Raw genomic sequence first — 20,037 nt, 5'->3', positions numbered from 1 at the left:
TGATTTTATGGATTATTGCGCTGTTCTCATTGTGGGCGTGGTGGGGTGAAGAGGTGAGAAAGAATAAGTGCATTTCGAGAAGTATTGTCTCTGAGAAACCAATACGACAAACGGGGACAGATGTCCAAACGAAAGGAGAAAACCTAGTCACAAAACTGGGAACAGAGAGGTTGTGAGTCGATTTACATAGAATTGAAACGTTCAAACCATGGATTGCAAGAAAATAAAGCAAAGGATATGGAAAAAGCTCAGCTTTCCTTTAAACAACTATGTTAAAGCATTCACTATAATAAGAAAATGTCTCAAGATTTCCAAGATACTCTCGGCACAGTCATCTTTGAAAGGAAGATAAGAAAACTTTGAATGCCTACTTCTAGGTGGCTGGAGAGGTGGAAGAGTATTTCTGGGATACACTGCTTACATGATAGGCAGTGCACCCCCAGAAATACACGTGGCTCACAATACAGTCTAGATTCCACTTTAGTTTTTGATGGAGTCTAGAGAAATGGGAGAAAACCCTCCAATACTTGTACTTCTCCGTCCCTCGGGTCCTTCACCATCAAACAAGGTGATTAGACAAGGTGATCTTGAAAGTCTCATTGGGATCTTACCTCTCATTATTCCATGACTTTCTATGATCGAAGTTCTCTTTAATCTGACAATGAATTGGCACAGTAAAAACAAATATTCCCTCTTCGTTTTACTTCAAAAATTGCTGACTCCCTAAGGAAAAAAAAAAAGTCTTATTCTACACACACAAAAATAAAGTAACCCAAGCCCTTATTTCTTTATTTAATTCCATTCAACAAGTATTTGTTGGTGCCCATCTTGTGCTGGGTTCTGTGCTGAATGGATGATTTTTTCTATTTTATTTTGTTAAATTTTTCTGTCCATCTTACTTTTCATATTTTACTTACATTAAGTGATTATATGTACAATATCATTGCCAAAAGTATATATGAAGCCTTATATTTATTGTACTAAGTGCAATAAAAAATAATTTTACCAGTAGTCTAAGCTCTAGAAATTTAAAATCTACAGAATATGCTTGTGATTCTACAAAAGGTAATTTTCTAATGTTAATAATGGTGAAATTGTTTTAGCATATTTCGAAGCTGCCTTCTTTGTTGTTCCTTCTGTATTAAAGAAATACCTAGGGCTATACCCTGATTTGAAATGGCTAGTAATACATACTTGATTTTTCATATATAAAACACCCAGGTTCTAAAACATAAGATATGTCGTTTCCTTTTAGAAGCTATAAGTTTGAAAGCTAAGACATTTCTAAGCTTAGCTTTAGAAGGTAAACAGTTTCTTAGAATAAAAGCAAAGCAGTGTTTTCTGTAAACCAAAGAGCTCTAGCTCCTGACATGGATGCGCTGATGCTGTTTTCAAAGTCTTTGGTCCAAAAAACTAAATATTCTATATATTTGCAAACAAAAACCAAAGCCACAGGTAGGAATATTTCACTTGATATATAAAAAATATTACTATGCTGTATTCTCTGATACACATATACACCTATATATATTCTGATATATATTACTAAAAATATTAGTGTATACATTACTATATATTACTATGTATGACATATATTACTAAAATATATATATGATATATATTACTATATGCTATATTCTCTGATATATATGTATATATATGTATATATTCTCTGGAAAAATACCGGAGAATATATATATACACATATATATATATATATATATATATACACACACACATATATATATACATATATATGTGTATATATATATATCAGAGAATATAGCATAGTAATATTTTTCTATAATACATAAATACTATTTATCACAGAATACAAAAATCAGAGAGGCAAAACATGTCATTTTTATATAAATTTCTGATAAGTGCTAGTCATGTCCTGAAGTAAAATTTTCAGAAATCGAATAAAGCAGGAAATGGGTACTTCCAGAAAGCATAATACAAAAACGGGAAACCAAGGTCTCTTGGCTGTAATGGAAGCATCTCTCTTTCCATTTCCTTTCCTATACCCAGAGGAGCAGTGCAGTGACGTGCGGCCATGTTCTTTCCTCATCCTCCACCCCAGTTTGCAATTCCAAAACAAGAATTTGAAGAGCCTTCCAAAATGCATACCAGAAAATAAGAGAAATAAAGAAGAAGGCAGGCAAATAGAATCCAGGAGAGAATGAAACAATGAGATTAGCAGCAGAGGCAACACAATAGAAATGTATGCTGTTCGCTTCTACAGAATCATTCTGAGGATACACAGATTTTCCTCTGATATTTTCGAGCACCAGATGCAAGAATAAAAATATATTAGTTATTCATTTTACATTTTCTATATACAAAGTTCATCATCATTCTAAGAAAGCAACTTCCCCTTGCTCTTTCTGAAAGATACTTTACTCATGGCTTGTCAATCAGGGAACTGGAGGAGGAAGAAAGCAGAGAAGATTAGGAGAGGACAAAAAAGCGAAGACGATGTGGAGAGAAAGGGTGACATGCAACCAACAAGACTGACAGTCATCAAACTATGGTGATACACAGAGATGGAAACAGCCACTTGCCCTCTGGATGGAGATGCGCCTTTGCTTAATTTCATAGACGCCTCTCCCAGTCTTCTCTTTTTGAGGCAAACTAGCAAGCAATAATTACTTCCCAGTTGCAGGATTCGGAGGTCTGATAACACCACCCTTTCCCTTCACTGATAGTTGCTCATTGGAAATGTGGTCATTAACCACATAACATCACTTTGAAATAAATGTAAATTAAGTGTATCAGAACACTTTATAGCAAAGTGAGAAATCCTCTGTTCTCCTCTTCACTAAGCTAGTGGAGAATATAATTCAAAATAACAATCTAATACATAGTATTTCTCCATATTAATACCAAATGAGAGGATAATCACTAGTTTGGATTATGTTTTTTATTTTAGAACCCACTCCAAAACACACACACACACACACACACACACACACACACACACACACACACTCACAAGTAAAAACACACCTGGGATATCAGAATGGAATAGGTGGATAATGATGGATAAATTAATTCAGGTACTCATTTGACCGCATTCTTTGTCTAAATAATGACTTGAAATGTAGGAAAGTATCTTTATTTCATTGGATTGATCCAATTAAGTATGAGTATTAAAGGATGACAGTCTAGACACTGTTGTGTTTTTTTTTTTTTCTTGACTAAAAATGTTAATTTCTATGTAAGGGTAAGTGTACATAAAAGTCACTGCGAATGCAATAAATATATCTTTTCAAGCACAATGCTGAACATATAAAAGGGGCTCATTGAATTCTTACTGAATTAGATATCTTTCTTCACGCCACTTGGTAAAAAAAATGAAAGGGCAGAAAAATCAGCCCCAAAAGAAGTGAAATTCTTCCATCCATCACAATTGACTCTATTGTGAACTTAGGAAAAAGGTGGTTGAGCAAGATAAGGCCATGATGTGGAACAAAATAAAAAACCAACAAGCTGGATTCTAAAAAGTGTCCTTCTTCCTCTCAGGCTCTCTTGATCAGTTTTATTTCTGAACTGAGACATGATCATCACAATTCAAAGAATTAACTACAAAACAAAAGTTTGCAAAGCCCATCAGGTATACAGAAATAATTTATTCAGTCTAGCTTCACTTGGCATGAAATCAATCACATTTTGGTAAGTAGCAATAGTTTGAGAAATATGTGAAGAATAGGTCAAAAGACAAATAGGAATTATTTTATAACCATAAGAAAGGAAGGACACTTATAAACAAAAGTCATATATGCAGTATCAAATAATAGGTAAGCTGCCAACAAATGGGCCTCACAATGCCTTCTCCTCAATGCTTCTGGAAGTTCCATAAATCATTCTAATGGGTCAAACATTGAAGGGTCTCAGAAGAACACAATTATTTTCAAAAAAGAATAGCATGGTAAATTCATTTGAATTCATACATAAAACAAAACAACTATTTAATCGTGTAGACCAAAGTTAAAGAAATATCTACTACAAAATTGTAATGGGATAATTAGAAAGAAACAGCTTGGGCCACTGCTTACAGCAGAAGATGGAATTCAATGCTACCCTAAGAAGGGTCAATGTCAGGAGTGCCTGTGAGTCCAGATGAGTCTCTCTTTGCTCATGTGCCACAGAACACATTCATAGTACAGTACAAAGCAGTAGGCACGGAGGATGGAAGCAAGATCGTGTTTGTTTTAATAGTCAGGAGTCCTACTCGGACCCACTCAGGTAAACTGAAGGGCAAGGATAATTATTCCTGCAGGTCACTTCTTTGAATAGTTTGCTAACTCTGAGTCCTATGTTCCTGTGAGAGGCTCATGGTGTGACTCTGACCATTCAATGAACTTTGCTGGGACAACATTCATGCCACCATATCAGAACAGAATAGAATGAAGAGCTTGCCCTTTTTTTCCTTTTGAGACAGAGTCTCACTCTGTTGCTCAGGCTGGAATGCAGTGGCACGATTCTCCTGCCTCAGCCTCCCTGGTAGCTGGGATTACAGGTGCCTGCCACCACCTGCAGCTAATTTTTCTAATTTTAGTAGAGACGGGGTTGGCCAGGCCGCTCTCCATCTCCTGACCTCAAGTGAGGTCTTAGCCTCCCAAAGTGATGGGATTACAGGTGTGAGCCACTGTGCCCAGCCCACATTACTCCTTTTCTGATTAAACTATCTCTTCAGATTAAAGCCTTTGGGTATATATACTGGAGGCAATTGGAATTCTTAAACCTTTCTCTTTCTATAACTTTTTTTCACATATTTAGAAGATTGCTGAGCCCCCTTTTATATGTTGCTGTGATCTTTGGATGAGTAACTGGGATAAGAATGCTGGCTATCTTTAGAGGAAGGCTTTTTAAATAAATTGAGAAAAATGTAAAGCATCATTCCTATAAAATGTCCACTGAAAGAGCTTTTATAGATATTCACTTTTATTTTTTATCATTTTTATTTTGTAGATTGACAGACAAAATTATATATATTTACCATACACAACATGATGTTTTGAAATAGACACACATTGTGGAATGGCTAGCATGCTGATTAACATATGCATAACCACGTTTCCTTTCACGATGTTGAACCCTGACATAATTTTTTTTTTTTGCAAACATCTCATTCTGGAGAAGGAAATGATTTTTTAACTAAAATAAACATACATTGGAAATACTTACTGCTAAGATAAGCCTGAAGGAAAGGATAGAAGAATGATGAATCAGAAAACTGACTGTCAAGAAACCAATTATTTAACATAAAACACTATTAAAGATAAGCCACGAAATGTAAGTCCTGCTGGGTAGGAAAGCGGCAACCGCAGTGAAGCATCTCTTTATATCACGCAGGTCTATAACCAACAGTGAATCTAGCAAAAGTTATTTTCTGATTTGGGGGAGAAACTTCTGCTTATTGAAAAAAATCGAAAATGTTTAAACTTCTTGAGTGCCAACGTCAATTATTCTAAATCTTAAAACCACAGTTTTAATTTTGCTTTTTTGTTAGTTTTTGTACTTTGGAGTATTTGTCTACCTTATCTTTCTATATTTGCCATATTTAGAGTCCAAAGTAAAATCAAATTGTTTCTCTCCTCAAGTTAAATGGCTCTTTCTATCTTTTTCTTTAAAAATCGTTTAAGAAAGTAAAACTTCTAAAGCAAGTCAAAAAGAAAAAATGCCCCAAATCTGAAAATGGGGTAGCTTTTCTGGCAGTAGCGCAACTTCTGCAAGTATTACAAACGAGATTCGGTATCAGAATTTTAAAGCTCCGGTAACAAAGCCATCCTGTTGACTCTGAAGAGATTTATGAAATCACTTTCCTGATGTTACTGAAACCAAAACACTTTCCTGGACGCTAAATTCAGTCCTAAACAAAGGGCCTCCAACCAACAGCTGTCATGGGCTGAATGAGTTAGACTCAACATCGTGTGACGGGAAAACAGTAAACACAAGCTAACATTTAAAAGGAATTGATGGCATGGTATAAATTGGAAATCCAAGGAGAGCCTGGCTTCAGGTATGGGGTTCTCTCTCATGCTCTCCAATCCGCATTCTCTGGATTAGGTCCATTTTCAGACAAGCTCCTCCAGCAACTACATACCATACATCTTCTCAGGTGTGGGTCCTGCGGGAAAACGAATGCACTTTTTCTCCATTAGTCTCAAATAAACTCTCACTGGCTCTGGTTGAAACACGAAACTATCCTTGTCCATTCGCCATGGCCCTAGTCACTGAATGTCTTCACACCCTGGACTAGTAATAGAGTCCATTGCAAAGCAACTGGACTGAGGATGGGAAATGAGTGATTCCCAGAGTGAAACTGAGGTACTATTACTAAATTAAGGTAAATGTATGTGGAATGTTAAAAAAAATTGCTATCCAGTATTTGCAAGGTATACTTCTGCCATCAGATATAATGTATTATTGCAAGTATACGTGCTTATCTATTCTATTTTCATTATATTTCTAATTTCTGCAGGCCTTAAAAACATATAACACAAGAGAGAAAGAAAAATTAAATAAAAATAAAAATATATATAACACTCCTAGATACTTACCCAGGAGAAAGAAAAGCATATGTTCATATAAAGACTTGCACATGAATGTTCATAACAGTTCATTTGTAATATCCAAAAGTTGTATGCAACTCAGTTCCCATTAATAGATGAATGGATTATAAAACAGACGAATGGGCTGGGCACAGTGGCTCACACCTGTAATCCCAGCACTTTGGGAGGCCGAGGCGGGTGGATCATGTGGTCAAGAGATCAAGATCATCCTGGCCAACATGGTGAAACCCCATCTCTACTAAAAATACAAAAATTAGCAGGGCATGGTGACACATGCCTGTAGTCCCAGCCACTTGGGAGGCTGAGGCAGGAGAATCACTTGAAGCCAGGAGGCAGAAGTTGCAGTGAGCTGAGATCACACCACTGCACTCCAACCTGGGCAACAGAGCGAAACATTATCTCAGAAAAAAAAAAAAAAAAAAAAAAAAAAAAAAAAAAAAAAAAAAAAAAAATACACACAGATGAATGGATAAACAAGCTCAGTATAAACACACAATGTAATACTACTTGCCAATAAAAAGGATGAATTCTTGTTATATACAACAACATGGATGATTCTCAAAATGATTACACTGAGTGAAAGAAGCTTCACAAAAAAAAAAAGGGTACATACCGAATGATTCTATTTTCATCTTCTAGGAAATGCAAACTAATCTCTAAGAACAGAAAGCAAACCAAGATCAGCAATTCCCTACGGAATAGTAAGGGTTGGCTCTGAGGACAGGGAGGGGCAAGAAGGAAAGATTAAAGAGCTACACAGGACACTTTGGGGAGCAATTGATATCATTATCTTGATCAGGGGTTGACATTTTTTTCTGTAAAGTGCAAGATAGTAAATAACTTAGGCTTTGCATATTATCTGATCTCTGTTGCAACTACTGCACTCTGCCATTGTAACATCAAAACACTTATGGGTTTTTTAATGGGTGTATCTGTGTACCAATAAAACTGTTTATAAAAACAGGCAGTGGCCCAATTGGGTCTCAACACCATAGTTTGCCAACCTCTGATCTTAATTATGGTGATGGTTTCACATGTGTATACATGTATCAAAGTTTATCAAATTGTACACTTTAATCATGCATTAATTATTATAGGTCAGTTATACCTCAGTAAAGCTATTAACAAAGAAAACATACCTGTGTTCCTCATCAAGGATTGGATAAACTCTAATCTTCTTGCCATGGCATACAAGTTCTTCATGTCCTGGCCTCTCTTCTTCCCCTATAAGATCCATTGGCATTCCCTGGTAGAACGTGCTTGACGTACACATCATGCTATTCCAACTCTACTGCTGGGGTGCTCTCTGCTACCTCTCTACCTGGAATGACCTGCTCCCACCAACTGTCTTACTCAATCATCCCACTTGTACTTTGGATTAAACTTGCACTTCCAGGATGCCTTCGACATCTTAGTCCTTCTATTCCCCCTGCCTTACACTCTGTGAGATACTTCATCTCTGTGTCCCATAATAGCTGATGTGTTTGTATGTGCATGTGTTTGTGTACACACCTACAGACACTTGCACGACTATAGTTCTTGATAATTGTAACTATATTTATATATCTAAAATGTTCTCTTTTTTATTTAGAATAACTATCCAGTCTCTGCCTCTGCTACTTTACTGGAATCTCCCTCTTTCTGTTAGACCTATCACAATGAATAACACATTACAAAAAAAAAAAAAAAACCTCACTGTGTGCAGTGGCTCACGCCTCTAATCCCAAAATTTTGGGAGGCTGAGGGGGGAAGATTGCTTGAGACTAGAAGTTCAAGACTAGCCTAAGAAAAATGTCAAGACTCTGTCCCTATGAAAGTTTTTAAAAAATTAACAGGGTATGGTGGCATGCACCTGTGGTCCCAGCTACTCAGGAACCTGAAGCAAGAGAATCTCCTGAGTTCAGGAGGTTGAAGCTGTAGTGATCGCTGTTCATACCATTACACTCCAGTCTGGGTAACAGAGCAAGATCCTATCTTAAAAAAAAAAAAAGAAAAAGAAAAAAGAAACTCAACAAAGCAGCATCGTTGCTATTATTACAGCTATTTAGCCCATATGCACATCATTGACATCATTGTAAATAGCCAAGCTAATACTGGAAAAGAATCCCATATCTAATCTCAAAGAAGCTTTCTACTAATTCATGCAAATTTATCATTGGAAGCTTACCTGTATTTTACATTAGTGCCTTTTACTGACTCTGTCACTCTTCTTCCTTTATCTCCTAGATACACCAAAATGAAGACAGCCACCAACATCTACATTTTCAACCTTGCTCTGGCAGATGCCTTAGCCACCAGTACCCTGCCCTTCCAGAGTGTGAATTACCTAATGGGAACATGGCCATTTGGAACCATCCTTTGCAAGATTGTGATCTCCATAGATTACTATAATATGTTCACCAGCATATTCACGCTCTGCACCATGAGCGTTGATCGATACATTGCAGTCTGCCACCCCGTCAAGGCCTTAGATTTCCGTACTCCCCGAAATGCCAAAATTGTCAATGTCTGCAACTGGATCATCTCTTCAGCCATTGGTCTTCCTGTAATGTTCATGGCTACAACAAAATACAGGCAAGGTGAGTGATGTTATAGGCCTGAGGGATGGAGGGTTCATAGCCTGACATGTTGGTGATGTCATGAGCAAAGCAGTATTTATGGAGTGGTCCATTGTCTTCGTCAAATTGTAATTTTAATTATTCTTTCTAGTAAGAAATGCCCTTGAATACTTTAAAATAGGAATTTTCCTCATAATTTTAGGCCTATAAAACCCTTTAAAGATAATACAATCTATGTATTCCTGATTTCTCTGTATTTACTTCATAAAAACAGTGGTAAATCGGAACACAGCTCTCCCAAGTAATTGGAGCTTAAACCCAAACAGTATTATACTGAGGCTTATTTAAAATTTCCAAGTGGCTGCTACATGGCAAATTTATCTTTCTACACCTAACAGCGGAATATTGAATAATCCATGAAAAAAATGGAGTGAAAACATCCATTAGCTGGAACCTCCTAGAGACTTTGGATAATTATTACATTTGATATCAACATAGACCTCATAAATGGTTAAGCTCATATTGAGAGGTTCATTATCGTTCCCTCAGTGAAAGCTTAATGTGATCAAAGTGGACCACAAAATGGGAAATTTAGGAAAAAAATTAGAATTAAAACTTTCTTTGAAAATCAACAAACAGGTGAGTTTCTTCCACAATTTCCTTACAGCCTTAAGTTAGTTCTGGTCAAGGCTACAAATGAGCAAGCAAAATGGCAGTATTAAAACCTTATGACATAATTAAATGTTGCTGCTAATTTTTCCTCTAAATTCTTTCCTTCTAGGTTCCATAGATTGTACACTAACATTCTCTCATCCAACCTGGTACTGGGAAAACCTGCTGAAGATTTGTGTTTTCATCTTCGCCTTCATTATGCCCGTGCTCATCATCACCGTGTGCTATGGACTGATGATCTTGCGCCTCAAGAGTGTCCGCATGCTCTCTGGCTCCAAAGAAAAGGACAGGAATCTTCGAAGGATCACCAGGATGGTGTTGGTGGTGGTGGCTGTGTTCATCGTCTGCTGGACTCCCATTCACATTTACGTCATCATTAAAGCCTTGGTTACAATCCCGGAAACTACATTCCAGACTGTTTCTTGGCACTTCTGCATTGCTCTAGGTTACACAAACAGCTGCCTCAACCCAGTCCTTTATGCATTTCTGGATGAAAACTTCAAACGATGCTTCAGAGAGTTCTGTATCCCAACCCCTTCTGCCATTGAGCAACAAAACTCAGCTCGAATTCGTCAGAACACTAGAGACCACCCCTCCACAGCCAATACAGTGGATAGAACTAATCATCAGGTACGCAGTCTCTGGAATTAGGTGTATCCACTGGGTGTGACGTAAAACTTATAGAGCTTTGTGCCATATCAAAGAGTTTAATCCATTGTCAAGGGTAGAATGGAGGGAAGAGGGGAGCAAATTGTGGCTCTAGTGTTAGAGAAGACATTTGTTATATAAACTGTGCTCTTTATATTTGACTTACATATTCATTTTGGTGTAAAGATGCACCAATGAGAAATCGGTGAAACTATTAAAAATCACTATTTTCATGGCCTTTACTTCTATGCAAAATGTATGATTTTAGCACATTGTAGAAGTAATTCTGATCTGGAAACCTTTTCCCCAGAACTATGATATAATTCATAGACATCACTTCTATATCCCTCTTGCTTCTCAAAAGCCAGTCTTAATCCAGCTCTGTGGTTAAAGAGACAGGGTCAGTGCCTTGCCCACTGTGGTCATGGGTGCAAGATAGTCACAGAAAATTAACATCACAGAAAAGGAAAAAGATTAAAAAATGACCGTCCCTAACTTTTCCTAAGCTATTGGGTTGCTACCTGAACTCTAGCACAAATATCAAACATATTAGACTGAATAATCTATTATTATCTATGAATTTTAATCCCATAAATATTATTAGATTAAACAATTTTTAACAGACCTCATGCTCGTTGGAGATAATAGGGTGAATAGGGACTAGCTTTTGGAAGGTGTGTTTCTGAGCCCAGAAGAGTTCAGAATATTCAAGCCTTACACACAATATTATAATCATATGGGAAATCAACAAGGAGGAAAGAGAAAAGGCTGTCTCCAAGTTAACATTACTTGGTTAAGCCACTGGTTGGCTAAATTTGACCTCTGATCTATAAAAATCAATAAAACACATGACAATTATTAATATTAATATAAATAAGTAAATTTTAAATAATGTTGCCAGCATCCAAAAATCACAGTCTGTATAATTTTTTTAACAGTGAATTCAAATTCAAACTTCCTATGAAGTAAAGGTTAGAGCCAGAATCTTGGTTAAAGTTCCTAGAGTCAGGGGTCAGGACTCTGGGGATAGATAGCTCCAGAGAAGAGAATAGGAAGTCAAATAGATGAGGAACCAGAGGAGGCCTTCGCCACGACAGGGTGAAGCTGCTTCCCCCCGCTGTCTCTTGACCACAGCCTCCCTCTCACTGTCCCCTCTTTACCACACGCAGCCATCCAGCCCAGTCCAGGCTCACCTTTTCTAATTGACCAGAGGAGTAATGTAATGTGGCCCAGATGCATCTGTTACAGGCAACATTAATCCTCATACCCCTGGTATTCAGTAATGCTCAAAGGAACACAGGAACTCGTACCCCCTAGAGAGCATGAGGTAATGATGGCAGACCCACTTCCAGCCAAAGGGAAATTATTAACTTATTATGTCTCACTTCTAATTTCATTTCAGAAATGAATGCCAGAAAGAAAGGGTTTTGACTCTGCTTCTTTTCTCTATGTTTTTTTACACATCAAGACCTCTAAACCTACTCCTTTTACTAGGAGATACTTTTTAAAAGTAACTGCAAAAAACAGCAATTACTTTTGCATCAACCTAATACTAAGCAGCTCTCCTATTTAATGGCTGCTAGAATCTCATAAATAACTCAAAAAGGACAGGGATTGAAATAGATATTCATCAACCTCAGGGAATAACATGTTAAAGAATACAATTTAAAATGCCCAGTCCTCAACTAAAGGTAAAATATTTTGCTTTGAAGTAAAATATTTCCATTGGAGCAAAATAATGGCCATTATAAAGTACTGACTCTTTCTCCTTAAGTGCCTTCCTGTGCCTTCTCTGTCTTGCTGGGCTCTAGAGCATGGCTGCTAGGTAGTGTACCCTGGACCACTGTAAGGACCTCTCATCACATGGGACTTCCCAGCTATCCTTCACTCCTCCTGCCTTTGTGGAAAGGCAGCTCCCAGCCTGTATGGTGGAGCATTTCTCTGAGCTAAGCATGATTATTCTTCAGTTGCCCGACACTGCCCTTGACTCTCTTCCAAGTTCAGCATTTTCACATCAATGTGGCTATTGTACGGACAGATAGAGGAGAAAGGAAGCTAATTAGAGGAGTTCTGTTCTAAGTAACTAAAAGGTTTGCTTTGAAAATACATCCAATTAGGGCTTATCTTCATTGCTGCTTCTATGAAGCATCATCAGTGTAAGATAACAGCAGAAACACATTAGCCCTGGAATTGGCTGCTGTCCCAAAATGCCCAGCTGAGAGAACTGGACACAGAAGAGAGGCTACCAGGAAAAGAGGGAAAGACTCCGACATATTTGAAAATTAAAATAAATCAAAGCTCCCTTTTGCTAATTTCCACTGATATGTCATCATTAGAATTAAAGCAGTTACATCTAGACAACTGGAACAATACATAAGCTTCTGGTGATAGTTTCAATAATATATCAATATCATAAAATGACTTGAAGGAGAAATTGAAGACTCAATAGCTGTATCTATAGGACATATTAAATTAGTCGTACAAATCCAGAATGTAACAAACAGGTGTTTGGTCATAGTTTCACATCATGAGTCATCATGTTGGAAAACAAAGCTAACAGGATTTGCATTTAACTTTTCAACTACTTGTTTGAAGTTTATATTTGTTGTAGATGTTTATGTTCTGCCTTATGTATTTGTATTTTCTTTGAGGAATATATTATACTCTAAATGTCACATTTCAAGCACATTAGTCAACTTCATATTCTGCAGATCAGAGATCCAATATCAAACCTTCCCAGGGTATCTGTATTCTGACAACTGTCCAGTGAGGCAATGTCCATACAGCGCAAAGTGGAGTGGCGATTTGGCAGTTATCAAGGTAATTTGATAAGCCAATGAGAAAATTCTGTGCCCAAAATAAGCTTGGAGTCATACTTACATACTTAAGAGCTGCTCAGTCAGATTTTGCTATATAACAAATCGTTCCAAAATTTAGTGGCTGGAAGCAATCATTCACGTAGTTTACAATTCTGTAGAACAGCCACTGGGGTTGGGCTTGGCAGGATCATTCTTCCATTGTTGGCTGGGCTTGCTCTGAGGGGAGCTGCCAGACAGGCAGGTGGTCAACTAGCTGATCTAGATAGCCTCAGCAAAAATGACTAGCTCCACATGGACTCTTACCCACTAGCATGTTAGCCCAGCCTTGTTCTCACGGTGGTCACAGATTCCGAGAGAGAAAAAGAGAGACAAAAGAGAGTAAAGCTTCTTTAGGCATAGAGTAGGAACTGGCATACGGTCACCTCCGTGCTTTTTATAGGTCAAATAAAGTCACCCTGCCAACCTAGATTCAAAGGGTGGGAAATTATACTCCATCTCTTGCTGATAGGATCTGCAATTACATTGCAAAAGGATGGGGATACAGGGAGAATAATTGTGACCACTTTTGCTAACAATCTGTAATAAGGACATGCTGCATGAAACCGGGATGCCATTACTTCCTGAGGATAGGAGCCATATCTGTCTTGCTCTCCCAGAACAGTGTCTAGCATATTAAAAAGAAAATACGTCCAGCTGGGTGCAGTGGCTCACACCTGTAATTCCAACTCTTTGGGAGGCCAAGGCTGGTGGATCACTTGGGGTCAGGAGTTCAAGACCAGTCTGGCCAACATGATAAAACCTTATCTCTACTAAAAACACAAAATTAGTCAGATGTGGAGGCACATGCCTGTAATCCCAGCTACTTGGGAGGCTGAGGCAGGAGCATCACTTGAACCCGGGAGGTAGAGTTTGCAGTGAGTCCAGGCTATGCCACTGCACTCCAGCCTGGGCAACAAGAGCAAAACTCCATGTCAGAAAAAAAAAAGAAAAAACTTCCAAAACATCCAAAACACTGGACAGATTCATATCTGTTGAATGAATGATGAGAGGGCTGAGGATATTTCAGGAGATGTGGCAGACGTGACCCCTTTCTCATGCAACTGACGAACAACCTAAATGACTGTGTAACCCTCCAAAATCATTTCATGCTTACCGTAAGTAATGGGAAAATATTGAAAATAGGCCGTCTTCCTTTTCTGCTTCTCAGCCTTTATTACTCTGATCCAATGTTACACCTTTCAAAACATGGGTTACATTCATGGTTGTTTTCTAATTTTACTTCTAACAAGTCCTTTTGATAAGGAGACCAAGAGATAGATTCAGTGCCTTAAAGAGGTCTTTCCAGGGTTGAATATGAAAAAAAACAAAAAAGATGATCTCATGTTTCTTTGTGCATGCCTGGGCTCAGCCTAGTGCTCCAGCTGTAGCATCTGTGCCGGATTGATGTTCAGCTTGCTGTCTTTATGACTTTTACATCTGTATTAGATAGACTCAGGCATAGGCATTCATTTTCCATCTGCTCTCAGTGCAATTTAATTTCACCACACGCTCCCTACACTGCTGTTGTCCTGTTGAACTCCGCTTTGCTTTCAAACACTTCCCTGTTTATTCTGATCACTTCGGGATCGACTCAAACATGAACTGTTGACCACTGCTAACCTGTCTTGCCCACTTGGTTTCAAACCGAATCGTATTCTCTGATGCATTTTCTTTTTTGTTTTTTGTTTTTTGTTTCTGAGATGGCGTCACTCTGTCGCCCAGGCTGGAGTGCAGTGGTGCGATCTCGGCTCACTGCAACCTCTGCCTCCCAGTTCAAACAATTCTCCTGCCTCAGCCTCCTGTGTAGCTGGGATTACAGGCATGTGTCACCATACTCAGCTAATTTTTGTATTTTTAGTAGAGACGAGGTTTCACCATGTTGGTCAGGCTGGTCTTGAACTCCTGACCCCAAGTGATTCGCCCACCTTGGCCTCCCAAAGTGCTGAGATTACAGGTGTCAGCCACCGTGCCTGTCCTCTAATGTGTTTTATATTTTGACATGTAGGTGTTTATTGAAAATGTTTAGCATCATATTGGGAAAAAAGCAACACTGTTAGAACAGTTGAATTATCACTAAAACAGGTGGTATAAAAGTCATTGCAATGTTTGCAATTACTTTCAATGGCAAACACCGCAATGGCTTTTGCACCAAGCTAGTACTAACTACAACCATGATAGTAATGCTACCTTACATTTGTATGGCAATGTACAGATTTAAAAGTGGTTTCATGGGCATTATCACATCTGCTTCCTATAACAACTCTGATGGGCAAATGTGAGAAAATAAATGCTCAAGGAAGTTAAATCATTATATGAGATCAAACAGCCAGGAAGAAGTAGAATCCAGACAAGCACCCCAGCTTCAAATATTACTCCACAGCTTTTCTCTGCTTTGCCATGCAATGCCACTTTGCACTCAATTATTATCACATTATCTCAGCCAGAGATTCTCAAAATTTCCTGTGAGCTCCAGAAGAATGTAAGTTCTTAGGAATGCTCTAAGAAATTATGGTTCATTATGTGAGAGTCCAAGAATCTGCAAATCAAATAAAACGATAAATTGAAAACTGCTCTTTAAACTGCACCTTCATCTCCAAAATAGCAAATTCACTATTTTGTCTAACGTGCCTAACCATTTCAGTCAAGCCAATTGACATGAATGTTTTCACCAAATGAGTTATGTGTTTTGTGAGATAATGTAATTATTCTTGGGAAAAGCCTTAATATTCTGATATCTCTATCAGTGGATCTTATAGAAAAAAGTAATATAATACTGATAAAGTGGACATTGTGATATGTCCTACTAATTCCTTTTCATTGATATGGCAAGTCTTGTCCTAATCTTCTAATTACTATTATTAAAGCACTTTCTTGACATTTGAATCAAAATAGCAGGTCAAGAAGGAGATGCTTTGTATTTGGTTTAACTATAAACTATATTTTCCCCAGCTAAACTAAAAGCAGAAGCCTACTTTTAAAATCAACTATATCACTCTCAAATGCTGATCTCAGTTTTTTGTTTTTTTTTTTTTACAAGACACCTGTGGAGAGTTAATTTGGGAAATAAATGGTTTCAATTCAATGGAAAAAAACCTCAAATAAGAATAGCTCCCAAAATTACAGCACCGGACAACATTAACGCATTTTTTGTGAATGAAATCAAAATGGCTATTCTTTCAGTTGTATAGTTTAAAAACAAAACGGTTCCAGTTGTGTGTGTGTGTGTGTGTGTGTGTGTGTGTATGTGTGTGATATAGGTGTGTTTCTTTATAAGTGTATGTAATTACAGTATATGTAGGTTTAAAATTAATAGTTTATACATAGCAGGAGAAATTGGTATGTGTTTCTATAAATTATTGTTATTTGTGAGAGAAAATGTTGTTTGATTAAAAATGTGGTTATTCCTAGAAAAATTTGGCTTTAAGACTATTAATAACAACATATATTGACCATTTTGTGTCTAGGATGGGATATCTTACTTAATCAAGTTAGATACGGACTGTAATCTCTACTCTATAGTCGAGGGAACTAATATTTAAGGAAATAACTTGCCCAAGGTCATAGTTAAAAAGTAGAGTCTGAGGGTTAGATGCAGTGGCTCACCCCTGTTATCCTAGCACTTTGGGAAGCCAAGGTGGGAGGATTGCTTGAGGCCAGGAGTTCAAGGCCAGCCTGGCCAACATAGTGAGACCTTGTCTTTACTAAACTTATAAAATTTTTTAAAAAATTAATTTTTTAAAAAATTAGTGACTAAGTATTGACTCCAGTAAAATTCCATCTCATAATCCAGACTTTTAATCAATGTGCCCTGATATATGCCGGTCTATTTTTCATTCTTCTCAGGGTAGTGTCAGACCTCTGAGAAATTCAGGGAAATTTAGTTTTAAAGATTGGATTAACTGAAATGGTGCAGTATCTTCTTGTGCTTACTGTTCCAACTAATGTAACTAACTGAAAAACAAAGCAGTATATTTTTCCTTTAAAAACTAACTTAAAATGAGATGTCATCTTATTTGGTTAAACTTAAGTGGTGAATTGCTATTTTGTAGCCATTTTTTCATAAAATATTCTCACAGAGATTTAGTGTTTTGGAACATGTCAATCTTTATTTTCTACCTCACGTAGTTTTGGATGCTATATATGAAAGGCGCATATTTTTCTCTTTTAACTTTAAACAACACCACATTTATTTTTACTTCTACCTCTGTGATTTTAAAATGCAATTTCACAGTATTTATTTTTGCTTTTGCATTTTCTCCTTCACACTAAAGGAAAGGATATTTGAATGCACATGACCTATCACAAATCAGCTATTAACTTTTGGATATCATTCTGATCACTATATCTTTTGGTAGGTTGCAAATAAATATTTGTAAATTGCTAAAATTTGACAAAAATGGCAAAATTAATTTGGAGAGGACATTATGAGAAATATAAATTTCTGTGGGATCCAGAATAAAATTTGTCTTATTGATAATTTTCCTTTTCTAATTATTATTTCCCTGGAAATAAAGAATCTAGAGCCACAATTTCATCAGTCTTCTTCCTTCACACTCAGAATTTGTTTCCTTTTAGAGTTTCTGAGTTTGACATAAGTAGGAACTTTTCATGATGAAAAAAAAAAAAAAAAATTAGAGACAGGCCAGGTGCAGTGGCCCTCATCTGTAATCCCAACATTTTGGGAGGCTGAGGCCAGTGAATTGCTTGAGCCAAGGAGTTCTAGGCCAGCCTTGGCAACCTGACGAAAGTTGATCTCTGCAAAAAAAATAAAAAATAAATCCAGATGTGGTGACACATACCTGTAGTTCTAGCTACTCAGGAGGCTGAGATAGGAGAATTGATGGAGCCCAGGAAGTTGAGGCTGCAGTGAGTACTGATTGTGCCACTGCACCCCAGGCTGGGCAACAGAATGACAGTCTGTTGGAAGGAAGGAAGGAAGGAAGGAAGGAAGGAAGGAAGGAAGGAAGGAAGGGGAAGGAAGGGGCCTTATTGTCTATGACTTCTCTACAGCAATAAAATCTCTTAAATAAAGATTTTAAATATATAATGTAGGTAGGACAGGCTAGAAACAAGATTCGTCTCAAATGTTAAATTGTAGTCATAGTTTTTAAAAACATGAAGAGTTTTCATAATATATATCAAAAAGTCATAGAGCCCATGCAAGCCCAGTCATCCCCATTGCCAATGGCGTGGGCTGAAGGAATAAACACCCATAAATATTAACCCTAACTGGTGGGAGATAAGGATGAAGTTACAGTAGTGCTTGTTGCTGCACTGCGTATGGATCAAAGGAAATTAACCATGTTGTGTTTCTACAACACGTGAACATATTAGAAACACATGCAAATAAATAAATTCCCCGATAAACTGGTTCCATATCATTATCAGATACAAAATAAATATGGGCTGAAATCTCATCACAATTTGAATATTGGCCCTCTCAGTTTAAGAAGGAATGTGTAAAAAATAATGGGAACCATTTGTCTGTATAAAGTCAAGTATTTCTTGGGAAAGAATGAAGGCAAAGGGGTAATGTACAGAGTACATTTTGTATCTAAAATCAGCTGCTATCTACTATTCTGTTTTCCATACATACACCAGAAATCCCAAGAATACTAGAAATCTACAAAATCTAGCAAACCCTACCTAGGTTCTTACTGCTCTTGTCACATTATCAAATATTTATAAAGGTTAAAAAAGATATATTTAGGCACATTCTCGGCTCACTGCAACCTCTGCCTCCCAGGCCCAAGCAACTCTCCTGCCTCAACCTCCCAGGTAGTTGGGATCAGAGGTGTGCACCAGCATGCTCAGCTAATTTGTGTATTTTTAGTAGAGATGTGGTTTCACTATGTTGATCAGGCTTGTCTCGAACTCCTGACCTCATGATCCACCCACCTCAGCCTCCCAAAGTGCTGGGATTACAGGCATGAACCACCACGCCTGGGCTAGTTATGGTGTTTTCAAAGCAATGCCTGAGAAAGTTGGTACTAGACCCCAGATGTCCTGACTTTAGTCTGATCCTCCTCTGAAACATTACACTGGTTTCTCAAAGGAAAGGCTTTCTAAGGTTTTCTTCTACACTACTAACCAGCTGCAAAGAAAAGGATTCCATATTCATGAAAGACAAGGAGAAAGCACAATGCTTCAAACCTTAGATTACTTCAAGCTGCTTTTAGGGAAAAAAAAAATGACCTTCAGCTTGAAACACTTTTAAGAGAGAATTAAAGGCCAATAAAGAGAAAGATATTGTTAGAGAACCCCAGAAGGCTGTGAATGAGGCCAAATCTCATGGCTATATTAAAACATTAAGAGGAGCTGTGGACAAACAACAATGAAACACCAATCATAACCTCTGAAGCAAACAATAATGGAAGGACTCCTAGAAAACGAGGGTCAAGAAATAGTCCCAAGTTTAATGGGAATATGGTAGCAACTGAAAACCACAGAATATTTAGCTTTGCACAAATTGTTTTTAGAACACAGATTAAATCATTAAAATGTATTTTGAAAGTACTTAGAAAGAAAGCAAGTAAGCATTAAGAGGCAAGTTATGCTTAGTTATGGAAAAATAAGTTTTATTTTCTTAGAAAATTACTGGACAGGGAAATTATGTAAACCCTATGCCAATTGTGTTTGTAACAACAGATTTGACAAGCTCTTACTAATTTCTGTAATACTATGCTATGTTTAATTATGATCTAGATAATGGTACAATGAAGT

General features: G+C 37.4%; 1 protein-coding gene across 6 annotated transcripts in view; it reads left to right on the top strand.

Moving 5' to 3' along the window:
- Positions 1 to 20,037, top strand: part of OPRM1 (opioid receptor mu 1) — a 109,175-nt gene that overhangs the window by 70,828 nt on the left and 18,310 nt on the right. For 3 of the 6 annotated variants that reach the window (XM_017538876.2, XM_037742071.1, XM_037742072.1), the window contains exons 2-3: positions 8,805 to 9,157; positions 9,918 to 10,438. In XM_017538876.2, the coding sequence (XP_017394365.1) occupies positions 8,805 to 9,157; positions 9,918 to 10,438 (874 nt within the window). Of the gene's footprint in view, positions 1 to 4,517; positions 6,353 to 8,804; positions 9,158 to 9,917; positions 10,439 to 20,037 lie in introns of those variants that run through there. The other 3 variants (XM_037742082.1, XM_037742077.1, XM_037742085.1) reach the window with 3 other exon arrangements.

The sequence above is a fragment of the Cebus imitator genome, unplaced genomic scaffold (genome assembly GCF_001604975.1).
Source record: "Cebus imitator isolate Cc_AM_T3 unplaced genomic scaffold, Cebus_imitator-1.0 Scaffold6, whole genome shotgun sequence".
Taxonomy (NCBI): Eukaryota; Metazoa; Chordata; class Mammalia; order Primates; family Cebidae; genus Cebus; species Cebus imitator.
The sequence above is the reverse complement of the archived record's forward strand: the minus strand, read 5'-3'. Positions and strand labels throughout refer to the sequence as shown.